At 33.7% G+C, this 24,332-nt stretch overlaps 1 protein-coding gene across 12 annotated transcripts in view; it reads right to left on the bottom strand.

The window, feature by feature from the left end:
* The window catches only part of CACNA2D1 (calcium voltage-gated channel auxiliary subunit alpha2delta 1), a 648,555-nt gene that overhangs the window by 129,315 nt on the left and 494,908 nt on the right, over nucleotides 1-24,332 (bottom strand). For all 12 annotated transcript variants that reach the window (XR_008912227.1, XM_056799476.1, XM_056799477.1 and 9 more), the window contains exons 7-10: nucleotides 22,621-22,752; nucleotides 8,539-8,608; nucleotides 6,129-6,179; nucleotides 4,008-4,107 (exon numbers count right to left, since the gene is read on the bottom strand). Coding sequence is in view for 11 of the 12 variants with exons in the window: in XM_056799476.1 (XP_056655454.1) it covers nucleotides 4,008-4,107; nucleotides 6,129-6,179; nucleotides 8,539-8,608; nucleotides 22,621-22,752 (353 nt within the window). In the remaining variant the exon portion in view is untranslated. The remainder of the gene's footprint in view (nucleotides 1-4,007; nucleotides 4,108-6,128; nucleotides 6,180-8,538; nucleotides 8,609-22,620; nucleotides 22,753-24,332) is intronic.

Raw genomic sequence — 24,332 nt, 5'->3', positions numbered from 1 at the left:
TATATTTTCAGTAAAACTGTTTCTCCTTAAAACTATGTTTTGGAGAAAAACAACAAAATTTACAGTATTATCAATCCCTTTTTTTTCTCTCTAAAGTTGCTTGAGTTACCCTGGGGGAAATGTGGAACAAGAATGAATAACTAAGCTATTGTGTGGGAATGTCCATTAGTCTCTCAAAACCTCTAATTCCTCATCTGTCAAATGTGAAAAATAAAGATCATAAAGAAGACCTGAGACCTTGTCTACTCCCCTCATTTGAAAGATGATGAAAGGGAGATAGAAGTAACTTTCCCAAGGTCACAGAGATAGTGAGTAATAGAGAATATTAACACCCTGGAGCAGGAAGGTGGAGAAAGTATCAAGCCTAGCGTCAGGAAGACATATGCATCTTCCTGAGTTCAAATCTGCGCTCAGACACTTACTAGCTGTGAGACCCATGGCAAGTACCTTACCATTGTTTGCCTGTGTTACCTCATCTCTAAAATAAGCTTGAGAAGGAAATGGCAAAACATCCTGTCTCTTTGACAAGAAAATTCAAATAGGGTCACAAAAAGTCAGGCACAATTGAAGAAAAAACAAATTACTGAACAAATTCAGACCTTACTCATATGATTCAAAATCCAATATATTATTTCCCCCCACTTAATGACACTGCCCCCTCTCTTTTTACTGTATGGAATTTGTCATTTTTGCCTTTGCATATCTAGTAACTAGTTGGACCTGGCACTTAGTAGGTGTTGCTAACTTATCGATGGGTTGATTGATGTAGATTGAGTTTTCCAATAGTTTTCCATAGACTGTCAAGTCTGGCAGGTCCTATTTACAATAGAGAAGTTTTCAAATATAAATCTGATCATCTGTCATGCAAGGACTTTTTTAGCCAGAAATGTTCATCATTAAAATGGTGCAGGGTAGTTAGTTTTTTATCCTACACACCTATAGAAGTTCCTCAAAGAACTTTTCAAGGGGTTGGTCAGTCCTTAAGAACTGATAAATTAACAATGCCCGACCACCTCCATTGTACTAAAGATCACAGATTCAGAACTGGAAGATACATTAGAAGTCACCTAGCACAACTTCTTCATTGAGAAATTGACTTGCTGGGGTTATACATAAGGTTAGTCTGACTTCAAAGTCAGTACCCTTTTTTACCTTCTAGTCTGGTTTTGTGAAAAAAGATACATTTCAATCCTTAAACAGGCATCTAGATAGCTAGAGGAAAGGATAGAGCACCAGAACTGGAGTTAGGAAGACCAGAATTCAAATCTCAGACATTCCTAATTGTGTTTCCCTGGATAAGTCACTTGACCTCTTTTGCCTCAGTTTATCATCTGTAAAATGAGTGAGAATGAAATTCTAAACCATTCTTTTGCCTCAGTTTTTCATCTATAAAATGAGTAGGAGAAATAAATTAAAAGCCATTCCAGTATCTTTGCTAAGAAAATTCTACCTGGGGTCGTGAATAGTTAAAAATAGTTAAAAATAACTGAAATAAGTGAACAAACTTTAAAGCAGGAATTCTCAATGTGTGTGTTTGTGCTTGTGTTTGTGATGGATTCCTCTGTCAGTATTGAAGTCTAAGGAATTCAGAATATTTTAAAAGTATAAAAAATAACATTACAAGACAAACAAATCACATTTAAATAGTTCTTAAGACATTTCCTAGCTGTGAGACCTTGAGCAAGTTCCCTAGCCCCAAATGCCTAGCCCTTACCACTCTTTTGCTTGGAATCCATACTTAGCATCAATTCTAAGAAGGAAGGTGAGGGCTAAAATAAATGATAAATGAATATAATTTTAATAATGATGATTACAAAAACAATAATGATAACATTATAAGACTCCAGGTTAAGAACCCATACCTTACTGTGGTATAAATGTGAAATGTTATTTGTACTGACAGTAAAATGATAATAATAATAATAAATAAACATTAATATTATTTAAAATATATTTTGGATAATTTTATTTAGATCTTTCTATAGTCTAAACGAAGCATGATTTTGGAAATTAAAATGATCTCTGTTAATATCATAGCCTAGTTTCTTACTTGATACAACATCTAGTGACATAGGACATGGTTCATTTTCTTTATAGGTTGTCCCAAACCTCTGCAGTTTTTTAGCTATTTAAGCTTTTAAGTTTAAAACTGTGGTAAGACTTTTGAGACAACTTGTATAGAAAATGAACCATCTGTTATGCCAGTAGTTATTGCATAAAGTGAGAAACTAGGCTATGATATTAATGCAGATAATTTTAATTTCCATATTTAGTTTTTTATTTATTCTATTATTAAATGTATTAAATTTTTATTAAATATTTAGTTTTTATAGCTTAAAACTAAACGGTGACTTTTAGAACATCATGAATAGGCCATATCAGAGATATCTAATAATCTAACTCAGTAATGACAGTCTTTTCCAGTATGTTGTCATCTAAACAGAAATATTTCTTCTGGTTCACAGAACTCAGGCACAGTGCTAGTGGTCTGCAACATTCATTAGGGTAGCTAAAACTAAATCATACTGTTATTATTGTAAAATATTTAATAAAATAAAACTTGGAAAATGTTAGTATGTGATTTTCTAATCAATATATGGCCTTCAGTGATGCTGCTGCATAGATTAGAGGTCCTTGTTTCTATTTGAGTTTGTTACCACCCTCTAGTTAACAGCAATTTCAAAATCGAATTTCACACAAAATTCATGAGGTTGAAATGTGCATGTTCTAGATTTGAATTCCAGCACCCAAATTTCTAAAGAATGTGGTAGTATGAGCAAGTTACCTAGCTTCTATGAGCTTTAGTTTTGTCCTCTGAAGAGAATGATTATCTACTTAGCTCATAAGGTTTTTCTGAATGAAGCACTTTGTAAACATTAACATGACACAGCAACGTGTTTGTATACTATTAATTATTAGTATAGTATACTATATAGTATAATAGTATAAAATACTATGAAACTTAAATAATATATTTTCTAACAAGAAGAGTTAAAAAACAAAGCATTGAGTTTTCGCCCCATTTTGACCATGTTTTTTTTCAATATAAGATTAATTTAAGCTTTATTACACTAAAATAAAAACTTTGCTATATCAAAATGTATTTTATATGATCTTTTGATGTTACTAGAATAGTCTAGAGAACATCAGCATATGAGCAAAAATATTTAACAGTTTTTCATAGTATCCCCTCCATTCCCTCCCTATATTTTTGTTGTTGTCTGTACTTCATATAAAAGTTACATCATCAATAAACATTCTCCTTCAATAGAAATCAATAAAATACAAACGTTGTCAGGCATTTCCCTCTATGTATTCTTTTTATTGTGCCCCTCTTGTCAAGGAGCAAGAGCTTATCACAGAACCTAGATATCAATGAGACCCGAGAATTTATGGAGTTTTAACAACTCCTTCCATGTGGATGCCAAAACTGAGAGAAGAATTTAAATTGGATTTTGGAAAATTCAGCATATTGGAATGTGAATTATCCCATGTTAATGAACTAAATTGTGCATTTTAAGTGCCAGTCTTCATGGAAATGAATAACATGCAAAATGAACATGAAAATGGCCAAGAAACTACAGGGTGATCTCTCTTACTCGAGGTACTTTAAAGGTAGGTGGAATATTAAGAGTAGTACTTGGGGATAAGAAGAAGATTACTCTTGTACTTTGAGCTAAGATTAAAGCTGGTTTTGATTATCTTGACATTTATGCTATTTGTTCTGAGCACTCACTATTTCTACTAAAAGCTTAAGCTTTATCTATCTAAAAAATATAAGCTATAAAACCCCACAGAAATCTGTTCAGGATACATGATGTGACAGAATAGGACGTTTACAATGGGAGAGATCTCTGGCAAGGGGTCAAAAAGATTTTGGCTGTCTCTGAGATAAAACACTATTAAAAACATTTTGAGTCAGCAATTGTCATAAATAAAATAAGTAGAAACCTTTTTTTGTTTGATTGTTTTTTAAATGAAGAAAAATGTAATCTGTTGATACTCACTGAAGCTACATTCACAAAATCATCATCTGAAAGGGTTTCCAACATTTCTGAGACAGAAGTGCGAATCAGCCTGAGAGTTAATCCACTGACACTTCCACTCCTAAACAAAAAATCATGAATGTTATTAAAAACTGATATTAAAGCAAATCTATATCAAGTATTATAATTAAGTCAGGACATTTTTGATATACTTATAATTCTTCAACATTTCTTAAAAGTGAGCCATTGTAGATGAATATTTATTAGAAAGAAAAGTAGTAACACATTTTACTCACCTTTTACCTTCTATATAAAAGAAATTAGATGTTTAAATTTCCAAATGCTATTTCTCGAGGTATACATCAAATAGGGACTCAGGACTTTGGTATGAAATATACATATTTTTTTAATGCATTATAGATTATGTATATAAATATTGCTATTAATTGAATCAACTTCTTTGAGAAAGTATATTTACCTTAATTCTGTTTCTTAAAAGTATTTTTGACAAATGTGAATGAATAACAGCTGTTAGTTACTGTAATATTTTAACTGTCTTTTTTCTACTCCAAGTGCCATTTAGCTTACATTACCATTTTAAGCTACCACTCAGAATGTATAGCATAAGAACCTCTGAATAAAACATGAGTACAATATATAATGTAATTTACTCCCTAATATATCACACAACAGCCTCTTTTCTGACTTGATCCTCCCTTTCTCATGATTTACATGATATTTTGTTTTACTCATTAACTTCCTACCTTTTTGAATATTTCAATCTCTGTTTCCTTCACTGGTTCTTTTATCCTGTCTTTTCCCATGTCCAACCACTGCTTACTCAAATGCAATTCTTCCTGAAAGATAATGCTCTGATGTCCTTTCTTCTTTCTCCACACTGACCAATAACCTTAGCCTTAGTAGGTGGTTCCCATACTACATAGTAGGAGTACCCACATTACTATTATGTTTCATGTGTTATCTTTCTTTAGAAAATTGAATTTGTTATCTCCAGCCCTATGATTGATTTTGCAAAATATAATACAAATGTATTTCTAAAACCATTCTCTCCAGAGAAAATATATGCATCAGCATTTATGGTCTACTTTCAAAGAGGACCCAGTGTTGTTTAGAGATCTGAAGTAGGATACTGACGAAATAGAAACAATTGAGCCAAAACAACATTTCATTTCATTTTCACCTTGAAGCCTTGAGAATTGATATTCTAGCCATATTTTCTTTATTCATTACTCTCCTTTATTTTTCTAAGCCTGGCTTATAAGCTTTTAGAAAAATAAATTGAGCTAGTTTGCTTCAGGGCAAAACTCAAGTTGGGCAGAATTACAAATGTTTACAAAACCAGGTATGTGCCATTTGCTTTTATTTATATCATCAAATGTCTCTTCTAATGAGGCAAAATAATCTAGAAATCAGGATTATTTTTTTTCTACTTGGGAAAATTAATTTGAGGGCTTTCGAGCTCATTTTCCTGATCCCATACTGTTCTTATGATAAAGCAAGTCTCTATTGTAGGACAGATGTTTTTATGAAAATCGACTCTTCAACCTTTATATGATAATGAAAAAGAAAACAGAGCCTCAATAGAAACTGCAGCTGCTTTAATTTCCCCCAAAGAGAAGGCCATGTATAAAAATCCTGTAGCTTCTGAATCTTATTTCATTGTTTCGTTTATGAAATTCTCACTATTTCACATTTGTCAATTTTTGCAATAAAATCTACCCAAATGGACTAATGCTAGGTTTTTATTAATCTTTGGTTTCTCTTAGATGTAGTTTTAGCAATATGGCTCTGTGTATATCTGTTCTAAAACACATTTCCCCCGTTTTCAGAAATAAGTACCTACATAATGGAGTTACTCAAGATATAGAATGAAAATTGAAAATGCAATTGTAGCTTGTAGAAAATTCAACCCTGTACTCTACACCATAATCTTTGGTTCAAAAGCAAATTCCTTCAACCTTTGTATAGTATTTTTTTTTTGCATTGCGTATCTCTTTACTATCTAACCTCAAAAATCACTCTAAGTACTGGATCTTTTTCAGTCTACTGTTTCTCAATTTTCTGGTACAATAGGAGCAGGGACTTCATTCCAAAAAATACATATGAAAATAAGATACTCACACATCAACTAGAATAAGCATGTCTTTGGGAGATGCAGCTCCTTGGATATACCTACAAAGGATATTTTTATTTATTAATTTATTTTTAAAACCTTTACCCTAAATCTTCCAATTGATACTATATATCATTTTCAGGACAGAAGGGCAATACGTGTTAGGCAGTTGGTTTTAAGTGACTTAAGTAGGGTCACACAGCTATGAAATGTCAAAGGATATTTTTTAAAAATGAAATAGGGAAAAAAGTTGCATTGAGTACTGACTTATACTATAAAGTATAGTCATCTTTTGCCATTTCAGCTTTGTACACTCAAGTTATATGATTTAATTCAGTGTAATGCAATTCAATTCATTAAAAAAATGATTACATGCTTTTTATGTTCAAGGCACTACTTTAATTTGTAGAGATTCGAAAGCCAAAACAACAACAACAACAAAAAACACAAAGACTTTTCCAAGGAGATTGAATACTATGTGGAGAGGGAAAAATACAAAATTAAATAAATAGTACCAAGGAAGTAGTATCAAGTAAATTTAAAATCTCTTTAAACCTTAAAATGACATTTTCACATTAATATACCATATTTCATACATATTGTGGCCTTGCCTAGTTCTTCATAAGAGAAGAGGATTTGAGAAACTGAAAAGTGTTACAGTGGCATTTATGCTACCCTTCCTTCAGTTAAACAACCAACCATTTAATTTGTTTTTTTTTCTTGATATTATTTTTTTTATCTGTATGAATCATGAGAGGAAGTATATAAGATTCAACCCTCCAAATCCTGTTAATAAAAATAGAATGAAATTCCATTATATTTTAATAATATCTGAAGATATTTTAAAGATTACAGAAATATAAGAATATCTTAAAGGATTGGATCTTATAAGTTCAGAAAATATATGCCAATAATTGTTATTACATGTAATTGGGAAAATAAAATATTTAAAGAAATACAAGAAAAAAGAAAAGAAGGCTTTGAAGGACCAATTTACATCAATTAATTCAGTACATTAGTGAATACTAGCAACAGGAGGATAATATTTTACATTTCCAAGTAAAATCATAATATCTGCTTGTAATTATTTGCATTTAATCTGTTTTTTTCCAAAGGCAGGAAAATTAGAGTTAATTATCTCAATGTTAGGGATAAAATACTTCATCAATTGACACAATTGACATACTTGGTCCTTCCAGGGTTGCTTTTATTAAGTAGTTATCATGTGCCAATGAATTGAATTGAATCAAACAAACAAGGGATGACTTTGAGGTTAATAGAGACCAGATTCGATTCAGGGCTAGAGATGACCTGTCTTTCCCTATCTCAAGCCATTTCCTCCCCCAAGACTACTATAAATAAACTGGTGGAAGATCTCCATGGAGATTCCAATGACCTAAAAAGCTTTAATAGTATCATATAATATAATCAACTAAATTAGTTCATTTGGTGATATTAAGTGAAAAGGATTAATAATCCTAGTTCTCTTAATTAGTTTTACCCCAGCATTCTTTAGTGAACATAATTTATCATATTTTTAACAGAACTTATGTTAGAAAGGCACTCAAATGATTTACTGAATATTCATACTACTTGTCAAAATAATAGGAAAAGGGATTAGACCTGCCTCTATGATTTCACTAGTATAGGGAACTTCCTGGTGAGGAAACTCAATCTATGACTGCAGCTTAGTACTTTCTCTGTAAATTACATTCTTGGATACATGCCTAAAAGTGTTGGGAACATAAGTAATTTACCCAAGGTCACAGAGCCAATATGTGCCAGAGACAAGACTTGAACTCTTGTCTTCCTGATATTAAAGCCAGTTTTTTATCTGCTATGCCATGCCTCTATCAAAATAATAACAACATGACTTTATGTGGCACTTAAAGATTTCAAAAATTTTGTATAAATTGTAAATCTTTGGGACAGTATATGTTTTATTGTCATTGCTCAGTCTTCCCTGACTGTTCCTGATTCCATTTTTTTTAATTTTGGAAAAAAATAGTGGAGTGGTTTGCCATTTCCTTTTGTAGCTCATTTTACAGATGAGAAAACTGAGACAAACAAGGTTAAGTGATTTGCCAACACACAAAGCTTTAAGTGTCTGAGGCTAGATTTAAACTCAGGAAGATCAGTGTTCCTGACATCAGGCCCAGTGCTTTATCCATTGTGCTTCCTAATTCCCCCATAAGTATTATTATCTCATTTTATATATAAGGACCATTGGCTCTGAGAGGTAGAGGTAGAATAGGTCATATTATTGATGAATATCTGAGCTGGAAATTGAATTAAGTCATCTTGATTCCATGTCTAGTACTCTTTCCATTATTTCTTATTGCCTATTTTGGTAGAAGCAAAATAAAACCCATTTTTTTAAACTAAGTGGATAATTTTTTTTTTTGCCTGTTATCATACCATGGTCTTCTCCGTACATCATAGAGATCAATCTTGTTTGGCGTTCGAGTTTTATCAACCCATGGAGAAGCTAAAAAAGAAAAAAAGGTATTATTAAACCAACATCACACACACACACACACACACACACACACACACACACACACACACACACATATATATACACACACCAGAGGAAAAATACAATGCTGACAGAGTTCAAAAATAGACTGAGAAACACAAGTCCATATATCTGTAGCAGAGTTCATAAAGAAAATAACTTCTATACTTTCAAGGAAAACCACAAAGCTGTGCCAAAAGAAATCAATGAGAACAAATTCTTTTTTTTTCTCACATGAAACAGAAATAAACATTTAGACTTGGTTCTTTTTCTTGGTTCTTCTTAAAGCCTGATTTCCCAGATGCCTAAGAAGTTTGCCATTTTTTGTGTTCAAACACAGCCAACAGAAATTAAAGCAAACTATATTTCATACTACTAGTAGTTATATTTTTTATCTTGATTAGATTCATTAATTCAGAACCATTTTATATTTCATTTTTAATGAGCCACATTTTAGACCAATATATCATCATATTAGAACATACTTGGATCCAGAAAATAAGAATGCCATTTAGAAATAAAACTATTATTTAAAGAAAGTATAGCTTGTCAGTGTTAATGACTTAAAAATATTCAATGAAAATGAATAGCGAGATATAATGAGTTCTAGAATATATGCATGACTAGCCCTGTACGATATGTGACTTAGTAAAATGAATAACAAATAATTTACAAACTGGTATACCTGAAAATTGTCCCTATTGGGAATTCTTTTTCTATTAGTACCCCATAAAAGACATACTGCAGGATAATAGCAGATATCTTTTCAAGCATGCACAAGCCTCTAAAATGCCATGGCCTAGGCACTGTTCCATAGTAAATCTTCTTAGTTGTTATTTTAATTTTCTTCATAAAGAATATCAGAAACTGAAGTACTGTAGCTCAAATGTGTTTGTTTCAAAGTCATGAGAGAAAATAATAAATTATTATAAAACTGGTGACACATCATTTCCATTTTCTGTGTTTTTGTTTTTCTAGTATATATTGAACTTTGAATGCTCTTGGGAGGGCATAAGTTTTGTTTCACAACAGATTTTTTGTAAACTTCCTCTTTTCAAGTTTTTAAATTAAGTTATGATAACACAATATTCATAATCTTCCATGACTATCCTTATGAAAATATTTTAATTGATGTTGTTATGAGTGAATATATTTCTTTGGTTGATAAAATCAAGTGTTTTCTAAGTTAAGGTAGTTTCTTTGATGTTATAGACTTCTGGATATGGCAGCTATTTTATATCAGTTAACCTTTTATGCACTTGTTTATAATCAGCATCAATAGTTTTATGTTTTTAAATTTCTCATTAAAATAATTTACATGACTAGATATTGTTAGAAGCTGTTGCCACTGTATGTAATGCCATCACACATATCAATTTATAAATTTAATTTTGATACATATTTATTGGTGGTATGAATTAATACAGACAACAGATTCTTATATGACTGCTAATGCTATATATTTATGAATTTTGTAACATCATTATTTCTGAGAAATTACAGTTTTGTGTGACCCAAAACCAATGGATAGACACATGGTGGACAGGCTGCAACATAATTTCAGTGATGATCTATTCACTAGATGTGAGGCAAGACATATCATCAAAGACATGTATGATTAGAAAATATCAGAAATAAAGAAGAATTATCCCTAGATGAAATTGGAATGGATGGACATTTCAACTGCCATACTGATGCAGACGAGATAGAAAATGACCAAAAAGAAGACCTTGATTGTACTGGAATCCTCAAGGGAAACATTATAAAAGGACATGACCATAGGACAGCTAGGTGGCTCAGTGGATAGAGCCAAGCCTGGAGTCAAACGGAACTGTGGAACTGTGTTCAAATTTGACTGAGACACTTCCTAGCTGTGTGATCTTGGTCTGATCACTTAACCTAAATTGCCTACTCTTTACCACTATTCTGCCTTGGAACTGATACTCAATATTGACTCTAAGTCAGAAGGTAAGGGAGGAGGGAAGAAGGAAGCAAAGGAGGGAGGGGGAAATAAGGGGACAGAGGGGGGGGAAAGAGGGAGAGAGAGAGAGAGAGAGAGAGAGATAGGGAGAGAGAGAGAGAGAGAGAGGGAAAGAGAGAGAGAGGGAAAGAGAGAGAGAGAGAGAGAGAGAGAGAGAGAGAGAGAGAGAGAGAGAGAGAGAGAGAGAGAGAGGGGGGGGGGGAGGGAGAGAGAGAGAAAGAGAGAGAGAGAGAGGGAGAGAGAGAGAGAGAGAGAGAGAGAGAGAGAGAGAGAGAGAGAGAGAGAGAGAGAGAGAGAGAGAGAGAGAGAGAGAGAGAGAGAGAGAGAGAGAGAGAGAGAGAACATGACCAAGAGAAGACCAAAGAAGAAGGGGATATACATGGATTATGATCTACATCACTGGAAGTCTCACAAGACCAATAAAGTATTAAAGTATTAAAGAAATGAATCTTTTTAAGGACGGAGAAGGAAACAAGACCAGTATTCATAGAAATTATATTGAGCAGAGGATTTCTTTTCTTTTTTCTCAATTAGTTAAAATAATGACAGAGGACTTTGTCTTGAGTTTGGATTTAATTAGATGATTAAGATAAACTAATACTCCAAATGCCATTTAGGATACTTAAAATTTCAGACCTTAAAAAATTAGTCACTGCCTTTTCCAACATCTTTGAAATGCATTAATATATAAATAACTAGGTAGTGGAAGAATATCCTTATTTTAAATTATCAACCTCAGAACTATAAAACAACTGTGGATTTAGCAAAATTTATGTTTTTGATTACTATTTACTGTTAAAATTAACAAAATTGATTGGGTGACTTGTCTTACTTTACTCTTTCTCATGAAGTATTAAAATTGAATAACCTTAATCTAAAATTAAATTATAGTAAACAATAGGTCTATTAAGATTATGTAGTCCAAGGTCATCATGTTCTTACTGGCCAAGGACAAGGCTATATTCCTGAGGGAAAGTTGGTTTGCAGCTTTGATAAATGGTTCGATGAAAGAAGAGTTTAAAAATAATGGTCAAAATGAGATTTCTAGATTGTCATTGGTTTCATTCATCCTAGCTGTTTCTGTTGAGATTCTTAATCGATAGTCAATTAGAGTTTCAATTTTGAGTTTCTATGCTAAATAAAATCTATTGTTTTTCATTAATACTTGAAAATATTTTGGAGGTTACAATTTTTGTAGGGCTAAGGCTATAATATTTTATATAGCAGAAGACTTTAAAAATCCACGTAAAGAATTAATGACAGGTTTCACAAAAAAAGATTAATAAGTAATCTTTTGGCCACTATTTGGAAATATCAAATAAGTTCTCCAGTCATTACTTTTTAAAATCACTGTTCCATAATATTTCCTTTACAGGTTTTAAGTGGTCTTTGTTTATATCAAAGTGAAAATATAATTAAATTACTCATTTACTTATGAAAATCCACTGAGGGAGGGAAGTTGCTATTACATAAGTGCTGGAGTCAGAACAGATGATAATGTTTTCCTACTATTCCAGGCTCCAGTCACTCATTCTGTTGCCCCTGTAATCAGTTTGGTAGTGATTCAAAATAAAAGCCATCAATCAAAACATGCAATCAGTTATGCTTTTATTTCTATGAAAGAAACAAAACAAAAAACTAATGTGCATGCTAATTTTAGAGACTCAAATCATTTGTCAAAATGAGTTTGGGGTGACCGGAGTTCCAGGAGTTATAGCAATAAGAATAAGATTCATCCAGCCATAGGACATCATATTTTTGATTGTCATCATTGACCTGCTTATAATAATTACTTTGGTTTTTCCATTTTGTCATAAAAAGACTCTAGTTAGTTTGGTCACAGATAAATATACCAAGGTAGCATTCTCTTTTATGTAGTGTCTACAAATGAGCAACAGCAGAAATCTTATCCTGAGCACTTCCACTGTTTGGTTGGGCTTCTAAATATTTGCATAATGAATCTACTTTGCTTTTCAAATAAAAAGAGGAGCTAAACTATAAGGTATAGAAATATGAGGACTAACAATTTAAAGATTTTGGGAGTTTCTCCCTAGTTAACATGGTCTAACAGTAAAAAAAGTAGATATCATAGTTGTTTGATGTTTGGGAATTATAAAGAGAATAGGGATTCATTGATGGTGTTTTCTTTTTGTGGGGAACCCCTCTTCCTATATGAAAGCTAAATGCATTCCTAATTAACAAGATCAAATACTTCATAATTCGATTTTCCTAAATGTTCAAATTTTTGCTATGAAAACAAATATCAATGAAAATACAGATACTCTTCTCTTGTCCCTTTTCTAGTTCACATTATATGCATTTGTATGGTTCCAGTCATCATTTTGACAGACTATCATCTACTGAAAAATTCAAAAGTGGTGGGAAAGGGGACAAACATTTTAGTTGATATCTCTGATTACATCAGACCAATGATACGTTACATGTAAGAATGTTCCATTTCTCAAAAGTTAATCATTTTAAGCACATTTTCTTAATGATTTGGATAACTAGATGTATGTTTCTAAATCATTAAGGCCAAATTTGTTAGAAAATAAAATATAAAATGTGATCTAAACCACTGCCAATATTATCTTTTTAAATATCATGGCTGAAAATGGTCATCATAGCCATTTTGTGTTCTAAATTTATGAAAAAAAATTGTGAGCATATTTTGTTTGACAGCAGTAACTTTCTAACATATAGACATAATCCCTGACTCCCAGTGCAGTCTCCTTAAACACCTAAGAAAAATCAGCTAACAGAATAATTACTATTTACAGTATAAGATCCATTTTTGTCCCCTTTCAGTTTTCTTGTTTTTATTACTAAATTCATTTTGCATGTTATTCTCTGGGCTATTTTTTTCTTTATTATAGGTAATTCAATGAAGTTGCCTAATTTCTCTAAAATCTTCATAATCACTCTTATTGCACAATAACATTCTATTCCATTCATCTACTACAATTTGTTTGAGCAAGATGATGGTGAAACCAGCTTTCCCAGCAATTCTTTTCAAATAAAGGGTACTTTTACCAGCAATTCATATTCTTCATTTTATTAAACACTAGACTATGGTATACAATATGGATCCAGGTCTTGATGTTCTATTTTCCCCCTATAATGGATTTCTTTAGCATACTGTCATTTCAGCTTTATAATATAGGTTATGTCTTTCTGATTCATTCCTCGCCAACAGTCCACATTATTTTAAAAGTTCAGTGTAACTATTTTCAACACAATCCATACCCCTTCTGTAGGGCCTTTAATTTCTATCTAGGGACCATAACAAATATCTGTGGAGCTAAGTGTGAACTTGTTTTAAAACTAGAAATAAAAAAAATCCCAAGTATGATATTTTTGGTGGTGGCAACAATGATATAATGAAAAAATTAAATAAATCATAGTTCAAGGGTTTTTCTGTACATATTTTGCTAACCAATATTTATTAAATCAAATAATGTCTGGATTGATGTCTTTTGGACAGAAGTAATCTGTGAGTCACTTTAGAGGGGATAGATGAAATTCACTATACAAGCCTCCTTCTTGGCTATCATTGAATATGATTCTCATCCTATTTTGTCTTTAACTCCATATTCTAATTCCTTATAGACAAATAATCTGAAGAGCACACACACACATGTACTTCATAATTACCAATTATATGTTGCATCATTTATAAAGCAGACTCAACTGCAAAATGATTTGTTTTTAATTCAGCAGATGGTACTTAATCCACATAAAACATTTTCTTTGATATGAGTTACTGTCTGTCAGCAGGAGGGGCAGACAAAATAGACAAGTAGACTGGTTAAGTGGAATATTATAGAACTGAAAGGCAGAAATTTAAGAATATGTAATTATTTAGATGACTAATTTTTAATAGTGTTCTCAGGAGAAATCAGAAACAGATAATGTGGAGACTGATTTTTTGATATGGAGGTATTGCACAATATGTTTAAGGATAGCCATGTGCTATGATATGAATATAATATTATCAGAAATTAAGAAATCTTTTTTGATAATGGTGATGATACATTTCTAGAGACATCTGCAACTTTAAGAATATTTAAATATGGGAAATATCTTTTTCTTTTTCAAACCCTTGCTTTCCATCTTGGAATTCATACTATGTATTGGTTCCAAGGCAGAAGAGTGGTAAGGGCTAGGAAATGGGGGTCAAGTGACTTGCCCAGGGTCACACAGCTGGGAAGTGTCTGAGGCCAGATTTGAACCTAGGACCTCCTGTCTCTTGGCCTGGCTCTCAATCCACTGAGCTACCCAGCTGCCCCTGGAAATATATTAAGAAAAACTAAATTTTAATATCTAGAAAGGTACTGGACTAACAATTGCATTTTGTACAGGAAGTATTCTAAACTTCTACCAGTACAGGTCATATTATAATTTATAGCCTTAAGGAAATACCCAGAGCATTAAGGTGTTAAATGATTTGTTCAGTATTAAATAGCCAGTGTGCTTTAGAGGAAGAACTTGAACCAAACCAACCAGGTTGGCTAGCCAGTCTCACTCTGAAATCTGCTCTGTATCCATTATATCTTATTGCTTCTCATTGGACTTATCTTATTTGCTTGAATTTATGTGATGTATGATCCTTATTAATTGTATTATATGGCCTTAAAATACTGAATAACAAAGGAATACATTTAAAAAAGAGTACCAAACTTCGCATACATGATATAAAATGAAAAAGAAAAGAATGAAAGAAAAGAAAAAAGAAAGATAAAGAAAGGAAAACCAAAGTCAGATGTTAAAAAAAGATATCTTTGTGATTATCTTAATTCATTATTCATAGAATATGGGAAATGGCATGCTTCCATTTTCAAACTAAGACCTATTTAGGAGTAGCTAGATGACACAGTGTATAAGGTGCCAGACCTGGAGTCTCAGGTGGACTTGGATTCAAATTTGGTCTTCCTAGTTGTATGGTCCTGGGCAAGTCCCTTATTCCAGTTTATCTAGCCTTTACCCTTCTTCTTAGAGTTATTAGGAAAGAACATAAGGTTTTCTTTTGAAGGGTCTTATTTAGGGTTATGTCTTCTAAGCAACAAGAGTATTTATTTATTAGCAAAGGCATGCCCATGCCCCACAATGCAGCAATCACTATATGCAGGAAGAATGCTGTTATTAAGAAACTTGTCAGAACAGCAAAATGACTCACTAAATTCTCTAAGATTACGAAAGCCTAGTACTATACTGTTTTACTTATTATTTGGGCATGATCCTGAAGTTATACTAGATATGCAAATTATAACAGCCTGGGATGGTGTTCTAACAAAAAAATCCAGAGCATCCCTCTTTATAACACTTCAGAGCTTCTAAAAGTTTGTATAATTACTGCATTCCATATGCTTATGGTGTAGAGATACAATGGAGAAAGAATGAGCAATGAAGATCTGTTGTGGCTTATTCATCAGAAAACTTCCAAAGAAGAAAACTCAGGTCCTCAATTTAAATGGTCTCAATTTGGTTATCAGTGCACTCTCACCATTGTGTCAAACAAGAAGAAAGCTATGAAATTCATGACTACCTGTTCACATCTGCTTCCTATCCTGACCTCCCTGTTTCTTTCCATACCAATTTCTCTCCCTCGTGTGTAAACATCTTCACCTTGATTTCTCCCTTTTCCATATCTCACTCCTGACACCTTCCCACATAGTAAATACTTATAAATGTTTAACTGAACTGAACTTTCCAATTGCCTCATGTCAGTTATTGTTTCTTATAAATACAGTTCTGGCATTCATCTCCTTCTACTTCCCAGCATCCCTTCTTCAGGGCAGGTCTTTATGGTCAATCATGTTAAGTGACTCATAGCTTGGTCCATCCAGTACTAAGGATAGGAGGTAGGATGGCAGTATATAGAGTGTATGGAAGCAACGGAGCTGAAAATGGACCCATGAAAGCAGGTTTATAAACCACCTTGTTTTGGGAGGAGCCACAGTATTTGAGGATGTCCAAATGTGCCAGTATTCCCAGGATAATGTTTCCTGTGGTTCCATGGAGGTGTTTTGTTTTTTTGTTGTTGTTGGGGGCACTTGCCTAAATTGTTTACCCACAAAATATGTCTAGATCTGTGCTCCACACAACAAATGAAACAGAAATGTTGCCACAGGTTTGCTGTATCAGGGACTGAGGAAATGTGTGGCTAAGGGATTCAGCAAAGGGAATCTGTAATGTCTAGGATGCCAAAGTATATGCATACTTGGCTGTCTGTTGCTTTTCAATATACCTCTAGCCTTCATTTCTACACACTTGTCACATCTCTTTCCTTCAAGCGTTCCATATCCAGTCAAACTGGATTACTTCTTTTTCCCCAAACTTGGCATCACATAAACAAGACCTCTGAATCTGCTCAGGCTATGGCTCCTTCCTAATGAGCACTCTCTCCCCATTCCCACTTTTTAGAATCCTTAATTTCCTTTTGTAAGGTGACCCAGATGCCACTTTCTTTGGGAAGCCTTTTCCAATCTCCCTAGTTGTCTGTGCTGTCTTCCTTAATTTACCTTATATTTACTTAGGTGTCTATAACCTATATATCTTAAATGATTTTGTAGAATCCTTAAGGACAGGCACAGCTTTTTATTATTTTCTCTGTATCTCCTGACACCTTCCCACATAGTAAAAACTTATAAATGTTTAACTGAACTGAACTTTCAAATGGCAGATAGAGGCTCTAGGTACCGAAAGATCATTGAAATTAAATCTTATCTGAAATCCTTCTTCACTTAATCAGAATTCATCCCCCACAAAACTGAAAGTCCAATATGCCTTTCATTCCAAAATTTAAAAAAATCTTCTTCTAGAGTTCCCTATTGTCTTACAAGACAAAGTCTAGATTCTACATTCTGGCATTCAAGGAACTTTCATTGGCCTGTTCCAATTTTCTATGTTTATACAAAACTATTCATATGAAGTCCTATGTTCCACTCAGGCTAATCTAGTCTAGTCTTCTGAATATTCATTATCCATTTATTACCTTTATTAAAGTATAGCCTATTCATTTATGATATTTATCAAGGTATATCTTATCTCCTATCCTATAATGCTTTGATACACTCCATTCCATCTTTTCCACCTATACAAATTCTACCCATCACTTTTTTTCAGAGCTGAAATGGGTTTATACATTCTAACTAGTTGGCTTTATAAAATTACCTACATCATTTAATTAAAGGTATGATCATATTTATGTAACTAAAACTATGGATTTGTCACATTAATATTAAATGGATTGCTATATAATTGATTCCTTTTCATGGTAAGACAGCAGCAAAAGCAGTAAGTCCTATTGCTACTGATTTTTTTCAGAAGTAAATATGGTTCATGCTTTTGATTCACACAGGGGAAATAATCTGAACCAGCTTCTTAAGCTTCTGTGAAAATATTTTCAGGCTGACTCATAGTTTTGTAGGCCAATCCTTGTTAGAACTTAATGAGAAATCTGACTCTTGTATTATAGGATTTGTGATTTCCTAAGTGTGGATATTCTCTCCACTGAAGCAATTATGACAGTGGAAATTTTATGACTTGGAAGTCAATTTTAAAGGGATTGCTTTATAAGTAGTTTCCTTTGGCCAGAAAATGATGGGTATCTTTTATTAGGTGACTACTTTGGTCAAACTAATTCTAACTAAATAAATGGCAAAGTTTAGACAGAAGAAGTTGACTTGTTCATTTAAAAGAAAATGTGTTGAGTGCTTAGTATGTATGGGGCATTGTGTAAGGTGCTATATGTTAGAATACAAAGAACATTCACAGTTGGCATGCTATTCTTTGGCCAATATAGGATGTAAGGCATGAAAATACTTCTAATGCAAGGAAGCATGTGAAAGTGCAAAGAAAAAAAAAAGGTCTGAAACAAGTGCTATGGGAATTCAAAAGAATGAAAGATATAATGGCATTCAGCTTAGATCAGTAGGGTAATGAGAAAGAGGTCTAAAGGGGGCATGCAATGGATTAGAACTATAAAATACCTTGACAGAGATAAGTGGGCTCAGTCCTAACACAGAGTGTGACATTTCTAGAATATGACAATTATTCCTTTTTCCTGTTAAGAGACTCCAGAAAATGATGTGAGATTCTGTATCCCAGAGAAAATGCCTTGGTTTCCCTGTCTTTTTTGTTTCACGTTGGCCATCCATAAGAAGGATTTAGAATGTTTTCCAGATGTATGCTTTTTCTTATTTAGAATGTATATTCAAATTCTTATGTACAATGTATATTAAAATTCTTTAAATCCTATTCTGGGAAAATGTCAGTATTTTGAATAGGGAAATTTTTATTGGGTTATTTGATTTTGAGCTGACATTTTAAATATCATTATTAAAGATTATAGCTTAGTTTTAATATCTATCTTCACTTAATGTACATTAGTGTGATTCAATCGTTTCATATTTTTTCAGGTTTCCTTTTACCTGAACCAAAAATGACCTAAACGGGACTATCAAATTGTTCACTGAAATTTGTTTGTTTCATTTCATTGATCAGTGGAAAAAGAAATCCTACTTTTGGGGGAATGTATTTGTAAACATAAGAATCTCATGAACTGTTATAGAGCATTATAAAATCACTGGACAAGAAATCAGAGAACCTGGGTTTTAGATGGGGCATGGTCAATTGGCAAGTTGTTTCCCCTCCCCCCTTTAGGTGCTTTCCAATCAAATGTAAATGATTGTCCTTTCACTTCCTGCCTCACGATGAGTTTTATAAAGCATGTTAGTAAGTGCCTGCCATAAGCAAGGCTCTCCCCTACATATTAGGGAAACAAGAATATAAATATGAAGGAATATTTAAAGTCCCTAAAATCTGCTTGTATCAGATGAAGCAATTAATTTGAAATGCATGAAATGCTATAAAATATAGTCAAATAAAATTGTTTCAAATTATTTTTAAGTCTTCAAAGACAATCAAATTTATGTATAAGATGCCTATATATCTGAATAGTAAAATAACATATGGAACATTTTCTTCTTTATATAAAATACCAGAATTAATATTTCACCATTAAATAGCATTTTGAGGATCATTTTCTCCCCTTGAAATAATTTTATCAGTACCAGGAGAATGTTAATTAATTGAAGACAGGGTATACTTCATATTTGTATTTGTGTTCCCAATGCCAAACAGAATCCTTTTTATATAAATAGTAAATATTCTTGGTATCTGTGTCATTGATTGAGACAAGATTATCATCTCATTTTTTCATTTGAGAAAAGAGTTTAGAGACATTACATGACTTGTTCAGTCAAACAAGAAAGTTTCAGAGTGGGAACTCAAATCTGGGTGTTCTGAGGTTCTGTCTGGACATTCTCTTGCCTTTTCACTAGAAGTGTGAAATGCAGGAGTCTGATAGGGTCAGCAATACTCCTAAAGGCCACCCAATGAAGCTGAAATGCAATTGGGAAGTATTTTTTAAAAGCAATGAAAATACAGTAGAACATAGATCATGCTAACGTGTCATTTTATGTGAGTATCTGGCTTTTAGGAATCGTCATGTATGAGATTATTCAGTTGTTTTCAGCTATGCCTGCCTCTTCATGATCGCTTTTTGGGGATTTTCATTGCTAGAATACTGGTTTGCCATTTTCTTCTCCAGTTTACTTTACATACAAGAAAACTGAAGCAAACAGAGTTCACCTGACAGGGTCACCCAGCTAGTGTTGGAGGCTGTATTTGGATCCATATCTTCCTGACTCCAAACCTGGCACTCTATTTACTGTGCCACCTAACTGACTGCTAGCTGTATGGGTTAGTCCTCCCCACTCTTAGGGTTTTTTATTTTTTTATTTTTGTATTTGACAAAATAATTCATGAATCAGTGTCCATTTTTATGATGCAGCTACACTGGTGTTATTGTAGGTCCTATTTCCACTCAGAGTTACTGAGATAGGAGGAAAGATTATAACTTTGGAGCTGGAAGGAATTGTAGTGTCTCTCTAGTCTAATTGCCTCATTTTACAGTGAGGAAATAAATAACTTGCCTAAACACACACAGACATCTCTGGACTCCAACTACCTCAACAGCAACTACATTATTTTGCTTCTCTGTGATGATAGTTCATGAAATCTCCATTTGTTTTGTAATTTAGGTTGGATTCCTTAGCTAGCTCTGTGATTAGCCTGGGACCTTTTTGAAGTAGAACTTTAAATGTCATTTTTCTGGAAGGTCCAATAGGCATGGAATATTCTAAGTAACTGGTCTGTAATTTACTCATAAAAGCAAACTGCTAAACGGAGTCATTGGTATGTTTATTTTTTTAATCAAGTTGTTTGGTCATGTCTGACTTATTGTGACCCCATGGACCCTATATAGCTCTTTATGGAGTTTTCTTAACAAGGCTATACTGGAGTGGTTTACCATTGCCCAACAAAAGGATCAACTGGAGAAGGAAATCAGAGGTTAAGTGACTTTCTTGGGGTCACACATCTAGGAAATGTCTGAATCCAGATTTCAACTCAGATCTTCTTGCCTCCAGCCCCAGCATCTTGTCCATTGAGCCACCTTGCTTCCTTATCCCCTCTATTTTAGATATGCTATTTTCTTTTGGTGTTCTCTGACCTCTGCTTCCAATAGCTTAATTTTTTGTTCTTCTGTCCTCACAATTCAAGCAATTCTTCCATTCTAGCTGCTGCATTTGGTTTTAAACTGTACATTAAAAAAGAATTCACTAAGTGAAATCCTATTTAGGTATTGATTCATAACATCATACTTCCCTCAAAGTTGTCTGCTTTTAATATAGACCCAAACACTCAAAGCCTTTCAAGCCTGAAAAGGAAGCATCTTTGAAAGTAAAACATCAGGGAACACGTTAGGCTTGAGTAGTAGTTCTGGACAGTCCTGTTAGCTCTCCTTGAATTAAAGGGCACCTGCTGTCTCTTCCTGAGTTCAGCCCTGGGGCCCCAAGCAGACCAGACCTTGCAGGATTTCTATACAGTTTCAGTCAGCAGGAGAAGCATGTTCTTTTAGCAATGTGACCACTGGATGGAGTTCACCTAAATGGGGAGAGCTGGATAAGAGGCAGAAATCTCCCTCACTCAATATGTAAGAATGACTCAAAAATAGGTAGTTGAGAGCTGATGGGGCCCCCTCATTCCTGGCTGCTGGAAGCAATGAAGATCCTTGGCAGTCTGTCAGCCTTTACCCGAATGTTCCTTAAAACTATGAAAAAAGATAGATCATAGCCACAGTCCTGGATTCAAGTCACATAACTAATTTTGTTCTTTTATGGACTTAACTCCATAGTCTAATTACAAATTCTAAGATGTGGGCAATCTTTAAAAATTTCCTTTTCTGATTTTTTTTAAAGGGCACTCTGAGATTTCATCAATGTGGGGAACATCCAGTGGGGACACTCCATCCAGTAATATATATCAGTCACTGTTCCCCAATTTGGGAAACTGAAAGGTTAATGACTTGTCCAGTGTCACACAGTCAATTCTGTGTCAGAGGCAGCATTTATTCCAGGCCTCCCTGCTCCCAAAGCCTAATCCCTATTCCATATGACATACTATTTCTACTGCAAGTCTGCTGACCAAATTCTGTTCTCTGCTCCATTTTCCTGCTTTTCCAAAAACAGACACTTGGCCCCTTTGTGTTGCCAGATGGTTAGCTCCTGAGTGGTTTGGACCTTTGGCCTGGCCACCCTGACTCTAAAGCTCATTCCGGCTCTCTAGTTTGGCCCAATGCCTGAAATGCTGATTTTTCACAGTCTGGGCTCCTAGAGGCTCTTATCTTTATAAACTGTCCCTATCTATATAATTTCTGAGCCATTGACCCCTGCCCTATCTCTGCCACCCAAAATAGATGATGCCACTCTAAAACTATTCAGCCTAAAAAGATCTCACAGAATGGTCCATAGAAATATTTCTTTGTTAATTTCTAATGAGAGAAATAGAGGAGTAAGACAATGCTAATTCAGAGACATTAAAGCTGTAAATTAAAACTATGTGTGGAAAGTATCATCACTTAAGAGAACTAACTTACCTGGATAATATCTGGCGAGGCCTGTGGCACTGCCAAACACCTGCCACAGCAATGTAGGGTCTTCGTCTCGATTTTTTTTGAAAACTTCATCTAAGGCACTTGTCCAGTTGAGTTCATTCAAAACAATTGTTGCTGTAAAAGAGCCAAAGGGTAGGGGGAATCCATTGAATTAAGGGTTTCTCTTATTAAATTACTGAACAATTTTACTTTTTCTCTTAGTGTTTTACTTTTAAAATTCCTTCCAACTATTGTATGTCTTTATACAAAGTGAAAAATCCAGTCAGTAGTCCAGCTGTTTCTTGATATTAGATATAGGCTGTGACTGGGTTTACATACAAGTGAATCAGATTTTGTTGACCATTGGGTCTGGTAAGAATAAGATATTCTACAGGGGTAGGAATACATCACTGTAAATCTGTTACCACTACTGGAAATATGATTCAAAGCAGAAACTCAGTTAGACATGGACCTGCGTCTTCTTCAGATATATAGAGCCTATCACTTATCCTGTTTCTTTCCTGACCACCTTATCCTTAAATCACCCTTCCATTTCAAAACTGGCTATCAATAGAAAGAAGGAAAAAATGCTTTGGAGAAAAAAGCATACAGTGTACTTTCTAAAGCATTTGCCATCTGTAGATGTAGGCTTAGAAACCGAGTTAAAAATTTCCTTTAAATTGGCCAACTTTTCACTAAGAGAAATCACAATGAACACCACAGATGTGCTATCTCTCTTTTTTAATTTATTGCACATGTCACAGTTAATAAAATCCAATGACTAATGTTCATGAACTGTCAGGATATTATCAGATTAGGCATCTCTGCAGTAGAGAAATTATGAAAATGACTGGATGGTCACACCAATCTAAGGATAAAGAAAGACTTGATTCTGGGTAGCAATAAACTTGCTAGTGTTGTTACCGAGAGTAAATGGGGTTAACGTTAAAAACTGTACAGGTGTGTGTTTTTATTTTTGGTGGTGGTAAAGAGTTCCTTTAAGAAAGGTGATAACTGCAATCATTTCAATGCTACTGAAAAAAGGAAACCATTGAACTAAATACATGAGAATTGTAAAACAGGGTTGGGACCAGCATTCGAAAGCAGGACTCATTATTACAGACTAACAAGATTTTCATCTTTATGGATGTGATTGCTTGCAAAGAGATCAGTTGTGTGCATGTTAATATTCATGAGTTGGGTCACTTCCATAGTGCTCTGGAGATAGTAGAAAATTCATATTCTTAAGCATGATCCGATGAACACTAAGTGACCAGTAATATGGAAATTCATATTCACGGCGATGACCTGAATGAATACTCGTTATTTGTGGGTCTTTAAATTAATATGCACCATAGCATCCAGAAAGGGGGCAACAGAGCTTTTCTTAAAACATTTATGAATGTTACAGTACTATTCAACTGAACAAACAATGGAGTTTATTTATGATATAGATAAACTTCATTATCCCCCAATCTGTCCTGAATATCTGCTTAATTTCCCCAAGTCTCCCAATTCTCACTAGGCAGCAGCTGGCATTCAATTAATTCTGAACATGGTAAGGTTTTATTTGTTAGCTGGGCTGCTACTGTTCTTCTTTGTCTTTTTTCTTTCTTAGTAGCATAACAGCTACTTTTTTTAATGGTTAAGTAGACTATGAGCTTAGCTCTTTGTATCAAAAATAGAACTGCATGGAAAATATAGAATGAAAAAGA

This window comes from Monodelphis domestica, chromosome 5, assembly GCF_027887165.1.
Source record: "Monodelphis domestica isolate mMonDom1 chromosome 5, mMonDom1.pri, whole genome shotgun sequence".
Taxonomy (NCBI): domain Eukaryota; kingdom Metazoa; phylum Chordata; class Mammalia; order Didelphimorphia; family Didelphidae; genus Monodelphis; species Monodelphis domestica.
Note: the sequence above shows the minus strand (reverse complement) of the source record. Positions and strands in the feature narration are given on the sequence as shown.